General features: G+C 42.1%; 1 protein-coding gene across 4 annotated transcripts in view; it reads left to right on the top strand.

Moving 5' to 3' along the window:
* The window catches only part of LOC311052917 (segment polarity protein dishevelled homolog DVL-1-like), a 53,206-nt gene extending 36,742 nt beyond the window's left edge, over positions 1 to 16,464 (top strand). Inside the window, exons 5-15 of one of the 4 annotated variants that reach the window (XM_084068222.1) lie at positions 1,733 to 1,871; positions 2,239 to 2,332; positions 2,804 to 2,873; positions 3,370 to 3,509; positions 5,370 to 5,446; positions 6,163 to 6,230; positions 6,433 to 6,510; positions 6,818 to 6,952; positions 7,708 to 7,875; positions 8,529 to 8,744; positions 13,748 to 16,464. In XM_084068222.1, coding sequence (XP_083924348.1) covers positions 1,733 to 1,871; positions 2,239 to 2,332; positions 2,804 to 2,873; positions 3,370 to 3,509; positions 5,370 to 5,446; positions 6,163 to 6,230; positions 6,433 to 6,510; positions 6,818 to 6,952; positions 7,708 to 7,875; positions 8,529 to 8,744; positions 13,748 to 14,340 — 1,778 coding nt within the window. In that variant the 3' untranslated portion in view covers positions 14,341 to 16,464. Of the gene's footprint in view, positions 1 to 1,732; positions 1,872 to 2,238; positions 2,333 to 2,803; positions 2,874 to 3,369; positions 3,510 to 5,369; positions 5,447 to 6,162; positions 6,231 to 6,432; positions 6,526 to 6,778; positions 6,953 to 7,707; positions 7,876 to 8,528; positions 8,745 to 13,747 lie in introns of all 4 variants that reach the window. The other 3 variants (XM_084068220.1, XM_084068221.1, XM_084068219.1) reach the window with 3 other exon arrangements.
* Positions 16,465 to 19,216: the final 2,752 nt, after the last annotated feature.

Raw genomic sequence — 19,216 nt, 5'->3', positions numbered from 1 at the left:
TACACTGAATGAACGGACAGCTTATCTTGCTTAACGTGATGTTGTTTATTTGATGTCTTATCATCAAAATGGAATATGCATCCGTGCAGGACTTATACTTTATCATGATGGCTGATGGCATTGTTGATTTGTGGATCTTAATTAATGAAACGGAGAAAAGCCTCCAGTCCAATGATTAAGCTGCACTTGACTGGCAAAACTATTTGTAAACTCTCAACCTGGTTCATAGAAATATCCTGGATCTGTTGCTACCTACCTGTGTATATTGCTGTCTGCGTAGTACTTTATATTATTACGACTTTTGTTTTCTTTATAGGAAGCCAAAGGCTTTATTGCTGCTCGTAAAGTACTTCATAGCACCAGCAACGTTTGACATGGATTACTTTTATGGACACTTGTTTTAATCACAAGATAAAGTCGAGCTGATATTTCAGTGAAAGGAGCTTTGTGCCTCTGCATCAGCCTCTATTGCATAGAAAAGACTTGGAGCATGTTGGCAACAATCCAGGCTTACAAACAGATTTCACAGGGTCCAGAGGGTCTTAGGCCTTGAATGACAACCCACTGCACTCCGTGGGTTAATGTGAGTGCGTGTGAGATAAAAAAAAAAATGCTCGAGTGAATCACCAAGAGGAAGATTTGCACCGCTCTCCCGAAAAACCTATGAAGCTTCATTTACGTACACACACCTTCTGGGCAGAGAACGCCGGCATGGGAACGACCACATTGTTGCAACGTTTCATTGGCTCCCGGCAAACGCTCTCTCTGCCACGGCCCCGTCGCCGCGCCCGGCCCTTCCAGCCAATCCGCTGTCACCCTGAGACAGTGCCTCGGCCATGGCGATGTACGTATGGAGTATTGGGATACGGATGTGTTTGTGATAGGGAATCGACTTATGCTAGACCATGGGCTGGGATATTGTTTACAAAGTCCTGTAAACAAGTTAACCACTTGCGTCCCAATTTTGTCATTATAGATGAACACTTTCCAAAATCTTTCACAAATTGCCGATCTACAAGCTCACAACCCAACCCGACGTGACTTGAGATCATACAATTTTTTCACTTAAAAAAAAAAAGGTGTTAGAAAATGTTTGAAAATAGGGCTAAGTGATTGTGTCATTATTTTGTGTTTAGTTTCACTCCATTATGACTCTTGCCAATGCCATTTTCTTAAACCAAATGAAACCCCTCAGTTTAACAGTTTTTCACTTGTCATTCTGTCCACATTTAAACTAAATGTCTAAAGTCTGGCTGAAACCCTTGACTTTTCTACTTGTTGTTTTTCTCGTCTCTGTTTCTGTATGTTTGAGTCTTATGATACTTGTTCCCTTCAGCATTCACTCGCTGTCTGTCTCTCTGTCTCTCTGTGTTCTGTGTTCAGCTCTTCTCTATTCTCTTTTTCTTTATTCTAACTTTTCCTGGAACTGCAAAAGAGAGAAAAATCACACCGTTTTTTACATCCCGTAATCGTGTGATCTGATTCTGTCTCTCTCTCTCTCTCTCTCTCTCTCTCTCTCTCTCTCTCTCTCTCTCTCTCTCTCTGTCTCTGTGTGGGAGTGTGTGTGTCTCTCCTCTCTCCTCTGTGTGACCTGACCACTTGGCTAGCAACCTTCCTTGTGACCTTTTTTTATTGTTTCATAATGCAATTTTGGGTCATGGGTGAGATGGTCGACTTAGAAGTATTAAATCCAACCTGTTGTCATTTTTCTGCCGTCTCTCTCTCTCCACAGTCCCTCGCATCAACGGTCACTCTAAGTCGGAGCGTGCGGCGAGGGACTCGGCCATGGGCTACGACAGTGCTTCGGTGATGAGCAGCGAGCTGGAGTCCAGCTCCTTTGTGGACAGCGAGGAAGACGAGGACGCCAGCAGGTAGACTGCCACTTTGTACTCTATTTCTGGGGTTCTCAGAGTGGGGTCTGGACCCCCAGGGGTCCTTGGGGGGGTTTCAGGGGGTCTGCCGAATTATTTGGTTGAAACGTTGTACCTTATGTACCGACACGTTTTGTGCTTAGTAAAAGATTTGTCTGATGTTTTTCCACATATATGACTATTTCCCGCAACATCAGATCTCTTTGCCGAAAATACCAGCTCTACAAGCTCGCAACGCATCGTTGCGTGATGCATTGTGAGCTTGCAGATGGACTATTTTTGCTGAATGTTCTCTCCAGAATATGGACGCTAGGGTTCAAGCGATTAACTAACTATAATAACCTTCTTGTCCTCTGTGTGTTTTCAGACTCAGTAGCTCCACGGAGCAGAGTTCTTCTTCTCAGCTGATGCGGCGGCACAAACGGCGCCGACGGAGGCACAAGGTGGCCAAAATCGACCGGGTGAGTGAAAGGCTGAAGAAACTTGTATCTGACTTTTGAAGTCTGTATTAATTTTAGATTGTCTTTTTATACCACAGTTAGTAGTGAGTAGCTCAGATGATTGTGCAGTGTTAATTTCGTTAAGTAAAAGTATGACGATAAATGTTCGTCAACTACCCTTTTTCACTGATAAACTGAATAAAAACAAAATAAAAACAATCTCCAAGCCCACAAAGTGTCTCAGACGCGTTGTGAGCTTTCAGATCGGCTATTTTCAGCACACAGCTATAAATCAGGCATTACGAAGCTATCCAAAAGGCCTGCCAAAATTTAATTTCTTTGACTAAATCAACTGTAGATTTAGTTTAGTTTGTTATTTCAGATGACTAAAATATGACTAAAACTTCGTGGAATTTTATTCAAAAGACTATCACTAAATGTAAATCAAAATTTGCTGTCAAAATGAACACTGTGATTGTGTTGCCTTTCCAGTCATCGTCGTTCAGCAGTATCACAGACTCCACCATGAGCCTCAACATCATCACCGTCACACTAAACATGGGTAAACCTTCACAGCTAGTCGTCGCTGTCAGGCAAGGAAACCTTGTATGAGCAAAACCATAACTTTTCAGGAAATGGACAAAAAGAACCAGTGTTCCAATGGATGAAATGCAATCATTATTTAGTCACAAGCTCTTGTTCATAACCTAAAGATAGACTTAACTACTTTCAACCTACTGTCCCTATTTGTCATTATATGCAAGAACTTGTGAAACTAACAGAACACCTCATATCGCGATGCATTGAGAGCTTTTCGATCAACAATTTTCCCTACTTTTGCACCACACTGTCAAATAACGTTTAGATATAAAGTATCTACTAGGGCATCAATTGATGAAAAAAAAACATCAATAAGATGAAATATGGAGATACAAGGTTTCTGCCCGACACCGAGGATTTACATACAGTATGTACAGTTACAGTCGTAATCTGTTTTATCATACCTGATGTTCTTCATCTCTCTGTTTTGTTTTTATATTTGTTGTTTGTCCTCACAGAGAAGTACAACTTCCTGGGTATCAGTATTGTGGGTCAGAGTAACGACCGGGGCGACGGGGGAATCTACATCGGCTCCATCATGAAGGGCGGCGCCGTGGCGGCCGACGGCAGGATAGAGCCTGGAGACATGCTGCTGCAGGTAACGTTACAGCATACAGGTGCTTTACTCGCCTGACACGGTTACTTAAACCCTTTAAGAGCGGGAAAGCATCTGTCACTTTAGATTTTAACCACTTTAACCATTATCTTATACTTTGGCTCTTCAAAAATAGCAGATCTACAAGCTCAAAGCGCGTCAAATCTTTGAATGTATATTTTTTCAAGGGAACGTTTGTAACGCAAATCTTGGCTTCTGGGGGTTCTACAGTGAAAAAAACTACAGTATGTTGTTGCTGTATATATCAGTGGTTCTCAAACTTTTTCATGTCAAGGACCACCCAAAAGGACCATCTCAAAAAATATTGTTTTGTTCCAGGGACCCCCAGAAGCAAAGATTTGAGTAAAAATGTATATATTGAAAGATTTGCACAAATTTTTCTCAAAAGTAGCAGATCTACAAGCTCGTAGTGCGGCACTCGGTGCCGCACTACGAGCTTGTAGATCTGCTATTTTTGAATAGCCAAAGTATAAAATAACGGTTAAAGTGGTTACACAGATGCGTTCCTGGTTTTAATGGGTTAAACCCCAGCATACGTATTCTGGGGAAAACTTTCCACACATTATGTAGAGCGAAAACAGAAATGTATAGAGCCCTGAGGAACTCCGGTCAACCAAGCGTTTAAGTGGTTAAAGGAGCACTTATACTGTAGGGCTTGATATACTTTGTGATACTGGCACGCAATTATGTATAAATCCAGCTTAACCACTTAAACCAGTGGTTCCCAAACAGTGGGTGCTCGGGACCCATTTTTGGGTGATGCAAACGTTTTAATGGGTCACAAGATTTCTTTTTTTAATTCTAAATCTAAATCTTTTATCAAAAAAAAATAAAAAAATCTTTCAAACGAATTGCAGGAATTAAAAATAAACACATAAATACAAGTTCATAACTTTAAAAAGAAACACAAAAGGAAAATAGCACACATACAAGCTCAGCTTGCTATTTTTGTAATCGGACTGAAGTGGTTAATCCAAAATGTAATTTTGTAAGTTTGGGTCCTGTGGAGACACCAGATCTAAAAGGTTTGGGAACACCTGACTTAAACCCTATATACTTGACCGGAGTCCCCCAGGGATCTATACTCGGCCCCTTCTTTTTTCCCCCCCTCTACACCAAATGTAATCACCGAAAATAGCTGGCTTGTAGATCTACTATTTTCCCAGAATAGGGAAGCTAGGGTTTATGTGATTAAGTACAATTGACCAGAAGGTTCTTCCTTGCATTCTAAGACAGCTGTTCTTGCTCTATAGTGACACCTACTGGCATGGGTAATATCTTTAGTCTAACAGTAGCCAGATGATTATTAGATGGATATCAAACATCTGGGGCACAACTATTGAAAAGCACGATGCAACGCATTGTGAGATTGTAGAATTTTGAAACATATTGACAGATTATGTTGACAAATCTCTCATGGGGGTCCCCCAAAATCTTTTCAAATACATATCAATTTGAGGGGCATTGAGTAGAAAAATATTTGCTAAATAATAGGTGTTTGTTTTTGCAACAGCAACCACTATGTTTTTTTCTTTTACATATCTATACTGTATACATGTCGTTTTTAAAGATGTATACTGTATAGATGTAGGTTTATTTTATTTACAGATGTACATTATATTGTGCAGAAAGCTGCTTAGGATTTGCAGGCTTTTTTCGTCTGATTCTGAATGCCTGAGAGCAGCATTGGAGATTAACACACAACTCCACAAAACGGTCGGATAGAGGAGTCCCCAGAGAATGCCGCACCGTGCTATTTTGGTGGTAGAGTAAGAAAGAAAACCCCCCTCAGTATTTATTCTAATAAATGATGGTGTGGTTTGATGTGTGTGTTTCCACCAGGTGAACGATGTGAACTTTGAGAACATGAGTAACGACGACGCGGTGAGGATCCTCAGAGAGATCGTCTCCAAAACTGGGTAAGTAGGACACTGTGCTACAGGAACACCTGGAAACTCCCAGAGAAACTACCCAATGTCCCTACTGCCCACACTTATTACATACAGCATTTAATGTAATGTAATGTACACACAGGCTATTGGTTTCCATCAACTCCAACCTCTTACATGCCAGAGTTAATGTGCTAAAACGATGACGAAAAATGTTCGTCGACTACCAGATCTGCAAGCTCACAGCGCGTCACTTAGTGCTGCCCTGCGAGCTGGTTCATCTGCTATTTTTAAAGATTTTTTGAAAAATATTGAAAATGTTTGGAAACTTTTGAATATTTTTTTGTAATTTTTTACAAATCTTCTCTTCTGGGTGTCCCTGGCACAAAACATTTCCAGATGGGGGTCCGCAGCCAAATGCATATCAATTTGGGGGTCCTTGACATGAAAAAGTTTGAGAAGCACTGTGGTAGAGTTAGTATGTTAATACAATATAACTAGTACCTCTGCAGTGGTTGTCTCCCTACTCTGCCGTCTTTATTGTAGTTTGGACATCGTTGCAATTACCTATCTCTGTCAGGAGAGGGAGACAACAGATCAAAAACTTATAGATTGTAGATGTCAGCAGTGTTGATACTGTTGATGACCATGAATCATTTCCTCCCTTTTTTGTTTTTCATAACATGTGAATGTTGTTTACTATTCACTGGCAACCTAAAGAGGTCTTCTTTATGTTTTCTCTCTAGGCCAATTAGTCTAACTGTTGCCAAATGCTGGGATCCGTCCCCACGAAGCTACTTCACCATCCCCCGCGGTAAGATAAAGTACACCGTTAGCCTTTAACCACCAAATACCAAATTCACCAATTTGGTATTTGGTATATTGATCTTTTAAGTTTAAATGTAACGTGTATCCAATAAGCTGAGCCTGACCATATTTGGTCTGGTGATGGTCGTACCATGTGGTTTATTAAACTCATTTATTCCCTTTCCCCCTGTGTTTGTTGGCTCCTCCAGCGGAGCCAGTGAGGCCGATCGACCCTGCAGCCTGGATCTCTCACACCACGGCTCTGACGGGACCCTACCCACACTACGGTACCAACACAATAAGTATACATTCATTTAAATTAATTTTATTTTAAAGATTTTTTGTTCTTCTTAATTCTGATAATTTTTTCTTACTTTTTGCTTCATTAAAGTTATTTGTTTTGTCTTTTAATGTCTTTGAGTAGACATAAAAAGCACTTTTATATCTACTCAAAAAAACATTTGTAAGTTTGATGTATTATTATTATTATTATTATTATTATTATTATTGCGATGCATATTTTGAGCCTTTCATTTGTGGCCATATTCACATCAGGTGTGAAGTGTCACAGTGATTGTTCCATCTCCCTCCCAGAATTCGATGACCTGCCTCTCTCTGCGAGTAAGACGGACATGGCAACCATCGTCAAGGTGATGCAGCTGCCTGACTCTGGTCTAGAGATTCGAGACCGCATGTGGCTGAAGATCACCATTGCAAACGCCGTCATTGGTGAGGAGACCTAATGATATATTAGACTGCTACAGTAAGGTTCAACGCAGACTTAAGTTATGTGTTTATGCTCAATTTATGAATGCAGTCTTAGGTAAGTTAGTAATTTAAAAAACCTTCAACCTTCATACAGTACAAAAGAACCTCTGCATAGTTAACAAAACAATGTGTTGCTATTTAGCTGATCCCAATCAATACATCCTTTATATAAAATTGAATGTTCATCTTCTAATGATTCCATTCTCCACCAACTTCTTAGATTTCACTGTGGTTTTGGTGTGTGTGTGTGTGTGTGTGTGTGTGTGTGTGTGTGTGTGTGTGTGTGTGTGTGTGTGTGTGTGTGTGTGTGTGTGTGTGTGTGTGTGTGTGTGTGTGTGCGCGCGCGTGCGTAACTTATGCAATTTGAAAATTCTAAAATGTTTGTTTTGCGCATCTGGACAGTAAGTTGCATAAGCTACTTGTTAGCTGAGAATTAGTGCTGTCTGCATTGTGAATATTTAATGTTTAGCTTTAAATATTAATTCGAGGCTGAATCACAAATCTGTTCTACCTAGTGTTGATGAACCTTTGATCAAACAGCAGTCACTATGTGTGGATGTTGTGTACATCAGTTTCTACCCGAGTAGCAGTCCATGTGTCTTATCTTAGTTAGGCCTGATCACAATTATTATAGTGACAATTAATTGCAGAGTAAAATGTCATGATCGTGACAGCCCTAATCTTGGTTTTTGTGCGTGTGTGTGTTACTGTGTCAGGTGCGGACGTGGTGGACTGGCTATACTCCAGAGTAGAAGGCTTCAAGGACCGGCGGGATGCGCGGAAGTACGCCAGCAGCCTTCTGAAGCATGGCTACCTGAGACACACCGTCAACAAGATCACCTTCTCTGAACAGTGTTATTACACCTTCGGGGACCTTTGCCAAAGTACTGCACACATCTTCCTCTTCATACAACAGCTGTTGTTGCATGTTATGATAAATCAATAAGCCACAAGAGGGTCGTGCTTTACAGTAGGACTCAAAAGTGCTGCATTTGTTGTAAAATCTTGCATAATACTGTATGCAGGAGGAAAACAAATGCTCCTCTTCCCCTGCCACTGTACGGTACAGTGAATAAATATTGTAAACAATATGTTGGCGCAGGGATACTGATAGATGCAGTCCAGTGTTTACGGAGTATTTTTAACAAACAACGGAACTAACCGTTTTTAATTACTATTTTACCTTCAGACATATAAATTATATAAATTAACCACTTAAACCCTATATATTGTTGAGCGGGGTACCCCAAGGGCCTATACTTAGTACCTTCCTTTTTTCCCTCTACACCAAATCTTTTCACCGAAACCAAAAAGATCTTTTGAGATGCAGTTCCGCGGCCAAATACAATACATCATTTTGGGGGTCCTCGACATGAAAATGTTTGAGCACCACTGATATAGCAACATACGTTTTTCAGTAAACTGTTTTGAACTGATTTAGAAGACATTTTGTAGAATCGGCCTTAGGTCTTCATGGGTTAATGCGTGGTGCTAAATATCTCTCCTGTCCCGCCGTCCCCTGTGTCCCTTCTATCAGACATGGCGTCCCTCAACCTGAATGAAGGTTCCAGTGGTGGGGGGTCCGAACAGGACACTCTGGCCCCGCTGCCTCCTGCCACCAACCCCTGGCCCCTGGGGGGCCAGCCGTTCCCCTACCCTCCCTTCCCGTCCGCTCCGCCCAGCTTCCCTCCAGGATATTCGGACCCGTGTCACAGCTTCCACAGTGGCAGCGCAGGGAGCCAGCACAGTGAGGGTGAGTTGACGCTTGACCACGTTCAAACTCCGGTGTCCCTATTTTGGGCATTTCATTATAGTTGAACATATTTTAACACATTGCCTGCCAAGGACGTATGTTTACGTCTTTTAAAAAAAATATGGTTACTTTTGCTATTTTTGAAATAGGGCATGAAAATGAGGCAGATTTTGTAGTTTGTTTTCCGGTTCAGGTTAAAAACTAACAACGCCAACAGTTGGGGCAGGAAGGCTCACATACAGGTCTCTGGCATATTATCTGTAAAATAATTATACATTTTAGAATGGAAACAGGCCGTGCATTTGCTCAATCTTGATTCATTTCACACCCTACAACTGCTACTTTCTGTGGGGCGCCTATTCCACGCCTACTACAGAGCACAGCTCACTTCTGTCTGGCTGCCGCCCTGTCTCGCCATGCATTGGCCAGCCACACAGCGCTATTTGCTGGCTCCGCCTCCTGCTGCGGTGGGGAAATTCTGTATTTTTTTTAACCTGAACCGGATAACAAACTACAAAATCAGCCTAGGGTTTCATGCCCCTTTAAAGGTGCAGTAAGTGATTTCCTCTTGTTAAAATAAGTCTTTAATAACTATATAGTCTAATCATTGCTATAACGTGTGTGTTCAGTAACAGGGGTCTCCCTGTCTCTCCAGCTCTTAAATAAACAGAAATTGCATTTTCAGGTCGGGATACCAATTTTATCCAATCAGTAGAGAACAAGTAGTGAGAGAACTCACACAGGATACAGAATAAACAAGATAATTTTGAACTGATGTCTCAAAGAAATTAGCAGACAAAATTGGAACTGGAACACTATAAAATTGAGGCTGCTAAATGGGTACTCTCTCCTGATTGTCTGAAATTGGCAACCCCACCTGAAAATGTATTTTCTGTTTAGTAAGGAGCTGGAGAGAAGGGCAGACCAGACCCCAGTTACTGAACAAACACTCTATAGCAATGATTACTATCATTTTAACCAAACCAAGTCAAATTATGATGCATTACAAAGTCTTCCAGGTTTTCATATATTTTTGACACACTATTTTAATACTTGTTACTTGCCTGATTCATTGTTGTTGTGTATTTATACTGGTCTTTTTTTCCTGGGTAGTTAAGCTGACACCAGATCAGATTGCTTATTTCCTTGTCTGGTGTGTGTTTTCTAAAACCCGTCCTGTATTGTCAAGGTCAATCATGAGCATCTTGAGTCATACAGCGGACGGCTCTGCAGTACTGGGTGTGTACACGATAAAAGCCTGTCCCACTCTACGATTACAAATCTCCAGCTTGAAATAAATCCCAATCAGGTCCATCCTTCTTCTCCCATCGATTTTTGAATGATCCTTTCTTTGGTTTTGGTCCCGTGTTGCTAGTTGCATGCCTTTTTACGCAATTTCTGCATTGAGGGAGAGTGGCGTCATGGGAGTGAGATTGTAAGTAGATGTGTAGATGGCTGGACAGTATGTTACATCAGTGTTTCCCAAACATAGGTTTGTGGCCCATTTTGGGTCCAGGACCCGTTTTTGTATGGGTCACAAGTAAAAAAAAAATCCCCAAAAGGTTTTTTCAAAAGATTTTGAAAAATGTACAAAATCCTTTTGTAAATTTGGGTCCTAAGGACAATGCCACATAGCTCTTTTGGGTCTCAAGCTAAAAAGGTTTGGGAAGCCCTGTGTTACGTGGTCTCGTGTAGCCAGACTACTGATACGTCTGGGGAAATTCTACATTCAATATTATGGACTAGAACAGCGGAGAAAAATAGAGCTAACATACCAACACCCACTGCTTTGTCCAATCCTGATACCATCCTAATATCAAGGACTGCCTTAAAGTAGGGTTGGGATCCGCAACTGTACTGTACGGGTCCATTTGGAACCCCCTCTCGGAATCGTTAAAGGGAACCGTAAAGGAATCGGACCGTCAAGAAGGAATTGTTAAGGAACCGGAATTGTTAAAATCCTAAAGGATCCCAACCCTACCCTGAAAGTCTTTTTATTGGTTCTGCAATACTGTTATTTTTTAAATCTCTGAATTGTTTTCCACCCAGTTTTAGCCCATTCATTGAATTTGGACGTGTCAGTAGGTGGAGATCTCTGATCGTCTGGCTACGCAAGACTACAGTATATGTTACATGTTTCCATTTGTGCCATCTTCATTCGTTATTATTTTGTTGTTGTTTTTTAACCATTGCTCATTATTTCAATCAGATAATCACAGCCTTTGAAACTTTGGAGGAGAGAAATGAATAAAGCTTAGCAATAGATATTTTAGAATGGGTTTTGATTTGTTTATTTATTGTTTATTTTTGGCCTTTCCAGACAAGAATTGTGGACATTAGTGGGTTTAGCTGTGTGTGTGTGTGTGTGTGTGTGTGTGTGTGTGTGTGTGTGTGTGTGTGTGTGTGTGTGTGTGTGTGTGTGTGTGTGTGTGTGTGTGTGTGTGTGTGTGTGTGTGTGTGTGTGTGTGTGTGTGTGTGTGTGTGGGTGCGTGTGTGGGTGCGTGTGTGCGTGTGCTTTTTTTGTTGTTGAAGGGATCAACGTACCACGCAGTGTTTTAGTTTGTACAGTAATGCTTCCTTTGTGTTCCGTGGTAGGACAGTGAAAATAGCAGATGTACAAGCTCACAATCCGTCGCGGATGCAACATGTTGTGAGCTTGTAGATCTGTCATTTTTGCAGAGCGACACCGTTGTACGTCAAATAGGCTTAAGTTATACAGTTGAGACTTTAGACTGGTTATCTACACAGAGTGCAACAGTGACCGCCATGTTTTTCACGGGCGCTGGAGCCGGAACAGAATTTCCCATTCATTTACTCCTAAGATGTTTTAAAAATATCCTTATTTCAAGAGTTTATGACTGAAATCAAGACAACCAGTGTCCTGATCATGACCATAAAACATAAAATGAATGGAAAATGTAAAAAAAAGTGCAGGTAGAACTTAGAAGACCATAGCGCATACCTTTCCAATACTTCCAACCAAACGATCATTTAGCTTGATTTTTCTTTTTTACTGTAACCATTGTCTTTATTTGTTTATATTGTTAAGAGTGTTTTTGAATATTGTAGTTGACTTGTAGGGATTTTTGACGATGATACGATCACCACCAATCGGAGACATTGCTGCTGCACTTTAGGATTGTGGGTAGTGATTTTTGCACATCACTGTTGATCTCTGTGGGCCGGAACAACAGAAGTTGACTGTAGCTGGCTGGCCTGAGAGGCGTGTGTGCGTGTTTTGTGTTTATTTCTTTTTTGTGTGTGTGCGTCTGCGTGCGTGCGTGCATGTGTGTGCGTGTGTGTGTGTGTGTGTGTGTGTGTGTAATTCTGTTGTTCCCTCTGTTTCTGCTGGGCAAACGTTAGACTGAAGGATGGATATAGTACCAGGACACAGTGGGGGAACGGCCCGGTAAGCCAGCTAAAACCCTGCTTCTCTCCTCCTCTGCTGCTCTCTCTCTCTCTTTCTCTCTGAGTTCATCTACTTGCGTTCTTTTTCCATTCCATGAAATATCACTCTGAAATTTGACCGTTTTCTCTCTCTCTCTCTCTCTCTCTCTCTCTCTCTCTCTCTCTCTCTCGTACCCATAGCCCTTGACGTTTACCTCCATCCATAGCTTTGAGGTTTTATTTCCTTCCACCCCATGCCCCCCATTCCTCCAGCGTGTGTGTGTGTGTGTGTGTGTGTGTGTATTTGTCCCTGTCACCTGGAGCTGTGTGCGACTCTCCTGACAGTCCCATTGTCCTTCTCTGCACCCGTGGGCATGCATTGGTACAGTTCTGGGGGAACCGCAGTGAAGGTGCATGATGCAGGACATGAGATCAGTGCGAGGCTTGTGTTGTTCTCACTCTCACTGATAGAGGGCGATCATGCACCGTTCTTTAACCCAGTACTGTGGGGCTCATTGTGGGGTATAGAATAAGGCAGGGGGAATGTTCAATTTGGCAATCATGTGGTACACCTCTGTCAGCATGATGCCACCAGTGTGAGTTACTCGCAGTGTAAAGAAACAATAAAATGAAACATAAATCAGAAAATAGGTGGAATTATTTATGTCTGACTGCTCCAATATGACCCATTGCTTACTATGCAGGAATATTCAGACATATTTTAAGTCATTATAGGAGAAGAATTAAAACCAGATTTAAGTAGTTAAAATAGCAGATATAACATTGCATATTTGTAGATCGTCTATTTTCGCTATTCGTTGTATGACAAAGTATGCGGCTTAAGTGGTTAAAGAAAGCATTTCTTCTAGTGCCATTGCACGAAAAAAACAATAATAATGAATTCAGAATGGAGAGTGAATATTTTATTAGCTGAATTGAAAATGTAATTTGTAAGTGTAGTTATATTGTTAATCCTGTGGTGTCTTTCTGACGCAGGTGTATCATTCTTACTGTTTATACTGTATGAATATTTCATTGTTCTGTATGAATATTACAGGAGGAGGCTCTTGGTAATAACTTGCTGCTGCTTGACATCGGGCAAGCGGCTTATGTAACAATCATGTTTTTGGATTGCATTAATGACGATAACACCTGGTCACACTTTAAACAAAGTACAGTCAAGTAGATAGCATTTACATGTTATTATTCCATGTCCTTCACACAAATTAAATATGTGAAACCTTCTGTAAAGCAATGTCAACCCATCTGAAAGCATTTCATGGTGAGTGCACAATGACCCATGGGGTTTATGAAAGATTCATTAAGCTTTCATAATACCTTTTTGTTTAACGTGTGACCCTTTGCCTCCCTCAGTAGTGGTCTAAATCAGCCATAGCTGGTAGGTTGGAGCTGCGGACTTTTGTATCTATAATGGAGTTAGGTCAGTGGTTCTCTTAAGTGGGGCCCGCGGACCCTCCGGGTTCCTTGAAGGGGTTCCAAATGGACCCTTGCAGGTCAAATTAGAATATTTGAGAACCACTGAATTAGGTGCACAAATAAATGTCTGTGTTAAAGCTGAAGCGTGTTTTTTTTTCCTTTATTCTTCCCCTCCTCAGGGAGCAGAAGCAGTGGGTCCAACCCCAGCGCAGGGAAGGGTCGGCGCTCCTCCCCACAGGAGAAAGTCCACAGGTCGACATGCAGCGAATCAGAGCCTGGCGTCCGCGGGATGAGGCGCGGCGGCGGCGGCGACAGGTCCGCCAGCCAGCTGAGTCATCACAGCCACGCCCTCTCCAGCCACAGCCACGCCCTCTCCAGCCACAGCCACGCCCCCTCCAGCCACAGCCACGCCCTCTCCAGCCACAGCCACGCCCGGTCGGGTTTCAGCCACACCCAGTCTCACAGGAGCCACTCTCATTCGCACAACAGCCACGCCTCCTTCACCTACAACCACGCCCCCTTCACCCAGCCGGGGCCTGGCTCCTGCGCCCACAGCGAGCGAAGCCACGCCTCCTCCTACGGGCCCCCGGGCTTGCCTCCCCCTTACTGCTTGGCTCGTCTGGTCCCAAAGACCCCCGTCAGCAGCAACACGCCCCCAGGAGCCCCTCCGGGAAGAGAGCTAGCGGCCGTTCCCCCTGAGCTCACCGCCAGCCGCCAGTCCTTCCAGCACGCCATGGGCAACCCGTGCGAGTTCTTTGTTGACATCATGTGACAGGACAGTGCCTTTAAAACTCGACAGCCGCAACAATCCTCCCTCTCCTCCCCTACTCTTGAAACCAGTGGTTCTCAAACTTCTTAATTTCAAGTACCCTCCTTTTGATAACATTTTTATTTCTGGATCCCCAATCTAAACTGTAATGTCCTCAGTGTTCCAACTCTGAGAGTGGACAGATGGAACCAAATGGACCATATGGGTGCATTTGATTCCATTTGTACACTTGGAGTTACAGACCCCTAACTTGTCAAGGACCCCTTGGGGTTCACTTTGAGAACCACTGCTTTAAACCCTGTTAGCAGCTGACCAATCCCGGATCAGAACGTAGACACTGGCCCTCTGCTATAACAACGGTCCCTCTCATGTCCAAGCGAAGGCGGTTTTTTTTGGGGGGGGGGGGGGGGGGGGGCGACAGGAGCACATCAGGAGAGAGCACCCTCCTCCTCTCACAACACAAAAGCACAGAGCTCCACTGTGACTGTGGAACAGAAGCCCTCACCTCTTTTGTATTGACGTGACGTGTACAGTTTGTGAAACGTGAGTGGTGTTCAATGTGGTCATCCTTCACAGACGTCGTCGGAGAGCGGTATTCTGAAATGAAATCATTTTTCTGTTTCTACAAGATCTTTAAGCTGGCTGGAGCCTGGATCTCAATCCCCCAGGCCCAGGCAAAGAACCATAGCCCAGACTTATGAAGTCGCCCCCCGGGCTCAGGACTTGGACACCGGACCACCTGACCCCCTGCCACACTATTAAACCTCAGCCCTTATTATTGACGTTTCTCACTTGTATTGCTGTGCCACTACCCTTGGTATAAACTCCTACCTGCCAACTAGAAAATGCTAACAGTCCTTTTATTTCTTAACAACTTAATGAGGGAGGGCCCTGTGGCCGGCCGTTTCGTTTCGTTCACCTAGGCTGCACTTTGCATGACTGTCTCAACTGCTTTAAAAGGAGATAACTTTTTAATTTTGTTTTACGTATTCAGATTTTGTGTTTGGAGGGGGGGGGGGGGCTGCCTAAACCCCCGGCAGTGTTCTAAAGGAGGAAATGTATACACTGGATAATTTTCGTGATGTTATTTATGTGATCATGTCACATGTGATCATGTGACAGTGTCCGTCGCTTTCCTAACGATGGCCAACTGACAGACAATCAGACATCAAGCCCCTAACGTCTGACTCAAGACAATAACCGCTTGTCCTAATCTGTGCTGTGTCGAATGTATCGTTATCGCTGTCCCTTATTTAACCCTGACATCCGTGTTGAACGTTTTACCGCCAAACAAACTGAACCTGGTCAGCGAAAAAAAAACAACAGCAGCAGCAACTTGCAAACAGGATTGCAAACGGTTGGACGAGGCCCACCACAGCGGACTCGGCGGGTTGCTTTTGGGAAGACTTGGTTTGCTGCCGGCTTGACGGATGCCCCTTATGATAGGGAAATAAAAACCAGTGTGGGTGGAAAACCAAAGCCTCACATGGGTATGGTGAGCAGTTGTGTTTCTTGTATTATATTGTTGCTGTCGGGCAGAAGCGATGCATCTCCAAATGTCATCGTTCTGCTTTTTCATGAATGAATTGCTATTTTATGCTTCGTCGTATTACAGTGTTGCACAAAAGTGCTGTAGAGAGTTAGAGGCAAAAATGTCAATACATCAGTTTTTTATGACAGTATTACAGTGTTGCTACTTTTGCGCAACACTGTAATACGACGAAGACTTCCCGAAATAGTTTGGGCATGTCAACGCAAGGTAAAAAGTGGTTAAGTCTGTTTTTCCCATGTCCTGAAAAGTAGTGGTTTTAGACATACAAGGTTTCCACCCGACAGCGATGATATGATATGAATATCTCATCGTCAGACAGCTCTCATCTTGTGATCTGACTTTGAAAGTGTGACTCTAAGGGCAACCGTGGCTCCCAGAATCCGCAGCAAAATCCATTCTGTGTCTACTTAAAACAAAACTGTGGAACACGGTCACTAATTATTTGAGCACTTTTCCACTGTTTGTCTCCCTCCCTTTAGTATGAAACACTGTTTGCAATCAAAGCTTTCTCCTTCATTGTGTTTCTTTACAAAAGAAGAATAAATTGTACATAGAAATTTATTATATATATAAGAATAAAATATATATGTTCAGAAAGTTGTCTGTACTTGATTTCTATAATGTCTTATTTTCTTGATACTGGTTATCAATTTTGGGCAATAACATGAAATTAATACATTATTTATTTTATTTTATTACTGACAGGACTGTCCCTTTTTCTGCTTTCTGCTTTGAAGGCATGCCATGATGACATGACAAGCCTATGCTGTGCTCTGGAAAGCACTGGAATGCTTCGCAAGGTGGGTGGATCTGGCTGCAAAGAAGGTGTGTGTGTGATCCATATAAACACACTAACACTAACTAATGGACAACCCTCCCGCCTCTCCTGATAGTGATGCGTGGCCATATTTGAGTAATTTATGATATTGGATACGGATTGAAGTTGGATCAAGTCTTTACTTTAAAAACCCAGAGGGACCCAGATGTTTTATTTACAACAAAACTTTTTTTTTGCTGACTTTTTTTGTAGACCATTATATTTTATTTTATATACCCCACATGTACTTTCTCAACGCTTAAATAAAAAGTAGTTGAACTAGTTTTACTATGTAGCTGTAGTTTTACAAACTACATTTCTCCCAGGGGTACAATGTGGTTTGTTCGAACTACTGCCATGGTGAAGTAGCTTCCCCAACACCGTCCAATGCAAAAAAACATAAAAATAATGCCATGCTACACTATGTCATTAAATGTAAAAATATTTTTTATTACATTTTTTTATTCCATGCTACACTATGTCGTCCAATGTAAAACCATAAAAAAATGCCATGCTACACTGTGTCGTCCAATGTAAAAAACATTCGAAAGGCCATGCTACATTCGAAAGGCCATACTAGCTAGATCCAGCCCTTGCTAAATCATTAGAGCATGCCCTGGGTTACATCTGGGACAAATGTGGTGCTCTTAGATTGATTTGGCATAAATATCCCTATGGCCCTAGACTGTAATACGTTTCTTTTAGCTGTTCTGTCAAATATCAAATTAGAAATTTTACACTTTACTATGTTTCCCTAATCATAAGTATTCTGAACATTTTGAGCACCTCAGTAAATATGTAGCTCCAACGGTTTAGCAGATAGATAGAGCCTTGTTGGAAGTAATGCACCGGTCCGGTTATGGTCCGGTATAATTGTAGTTAGTACTACAAGTACTTTTTATTCCTGATTGATTAAATGTATTTATTATATTTGTTCTAAATGGCTACGCTGAGCTTGATCGCCACACCCCAAATTAGCCGTCTTTGCAACTTCAGCATTATTATTGCATGACCAGAAGTCTAGCTTCACATTCGCACTTTTTATAGAATATCATATCAGAAGACAGCCGTGCAGCATGGAGAATAGTTATACCCTTCCAGACGAGTCATATCCCGACGGACACAGTCGTCTTCAAGGCAAGAGTCAAAGTCAGAATGCAACATATACCTTATAGACGGTAGGGATGGGCAACTATTATTCGCTTATAGATTCCAAGGACTTGGAATCAATACTCGATAAATGTTAGAACAGAATCCTAACAACACACAACAGGCTCCTTTCGGTCAGAGGAGGCATATCTGTGCTTTCAGAGCTCGCTCCATTCAGGATAAGGATAAGGATAAGTATAATTCCTTTTAACAGGTCGTTCATGAAAGTCCTTGCGGTCTTGTTTCCCATGAGAACCTGTGAGCAATTAGGGGTTAAGAGTCTTGCTCAAGGACAAATTTCATTTCATCGACACATATGCTGACCTGGCCTGGAATCGAACCTGGGGCAACCAGGGCCTCTGGCTCCCTAGGCGGGCTCACTAACCATTCAGGTTCGGTAGTGACGAAAAGTGACGAGTGACGAAAACAGAAAAAAAATTGTTCCCCCAAAAACCTGTTAGGAGCACGTTTCAGGCAATTTAAAGCTGATTGGTAGTGATTTTTTTGTGATTTTTTTTTTCCGTTTCGGTAGTGACGAAAAGTGACGAGTGACGAAAACAGAAAAAAAAATGTTCCCCCAAAAACCTGCTAGGAGCACGTTTCAGGCAATTTAAAGCTGATTGGTAGTGATTTTTTTGTGATTTTTTTTTCCCGTTTCGGTAGTGACGAAAAGTGACGAGTGACGAAAACAGAAAAAAAATTGTTCCCCCAAAAACCTGTTAGGAGCACGTTTCAGGCAATTTAAAGCTGATTGGTAGTGATTTTTTTGTGATTTTTTTTTTCCGTTTCGTTAGTGACGAAAAGTGACGAGTGACGAAAACAGAAAAGAAATTGTTCCCCCAAAAACCTGTTAGGAGCACGTTTCAGGCAATTTAAAGCTGATTGGTAGTGATTTTTTTGTGAATTCTTTTTTCCGTTTCGGTAGTGACGAAAAGTGACGAGTGATGAAAACAGAAAAAAAAATGTTCCCCCAAAAACCTGTTAGGAGCACGTTTCAGGCAATTTAAAGCTGATTGGTAGTGATTTTTTTGTGATTTTTTTTCCCGTTTCGGTAGTGACGAAAAGTGACAAGTGACGAAAACAGAAAAAAATTTGTTCCCCCAAAAACCTGCTAGGAGCACGTTTCAGGCAATTTAAAGCTGATTGGTAGTGATTTTTTTGTGATTTTTTTTTCCCGTTTCGTTAGTGACGAAAAGTGACGAGTGACGAAAACAGAAAAGAAATTGTTCCCCCAAAAACCTGTTAGGAGCACGTTTCAGGCAATTTAAAGCTGATTGGTAGTGATTTTTTTGTGAATTCTTTTTTCCGTTTCGGTAGTGACGAAAAGTGACGAGTGATGAAAACAGAAAAAAAAATGTTCC

Source organism: Gymnoscopelus microlampas (genome assembly GCF_963454915.1).
Source record: "Gymnoscopelus microlampas genome assembly, chromosome: 10".
NCBI classification, from domain to species: Eukaryota; Metazoa; Chordata; class Actinopteri; order Myctophiformes; family Myctophidae; genus Gymnoscopelus; species Gymnoscopelus microlampas.
The sequence above is the reverse complement of the archived record's forward strand: the minus strand, read 5'-3'. Positions and strand labels throughout refer to the sequence as shown.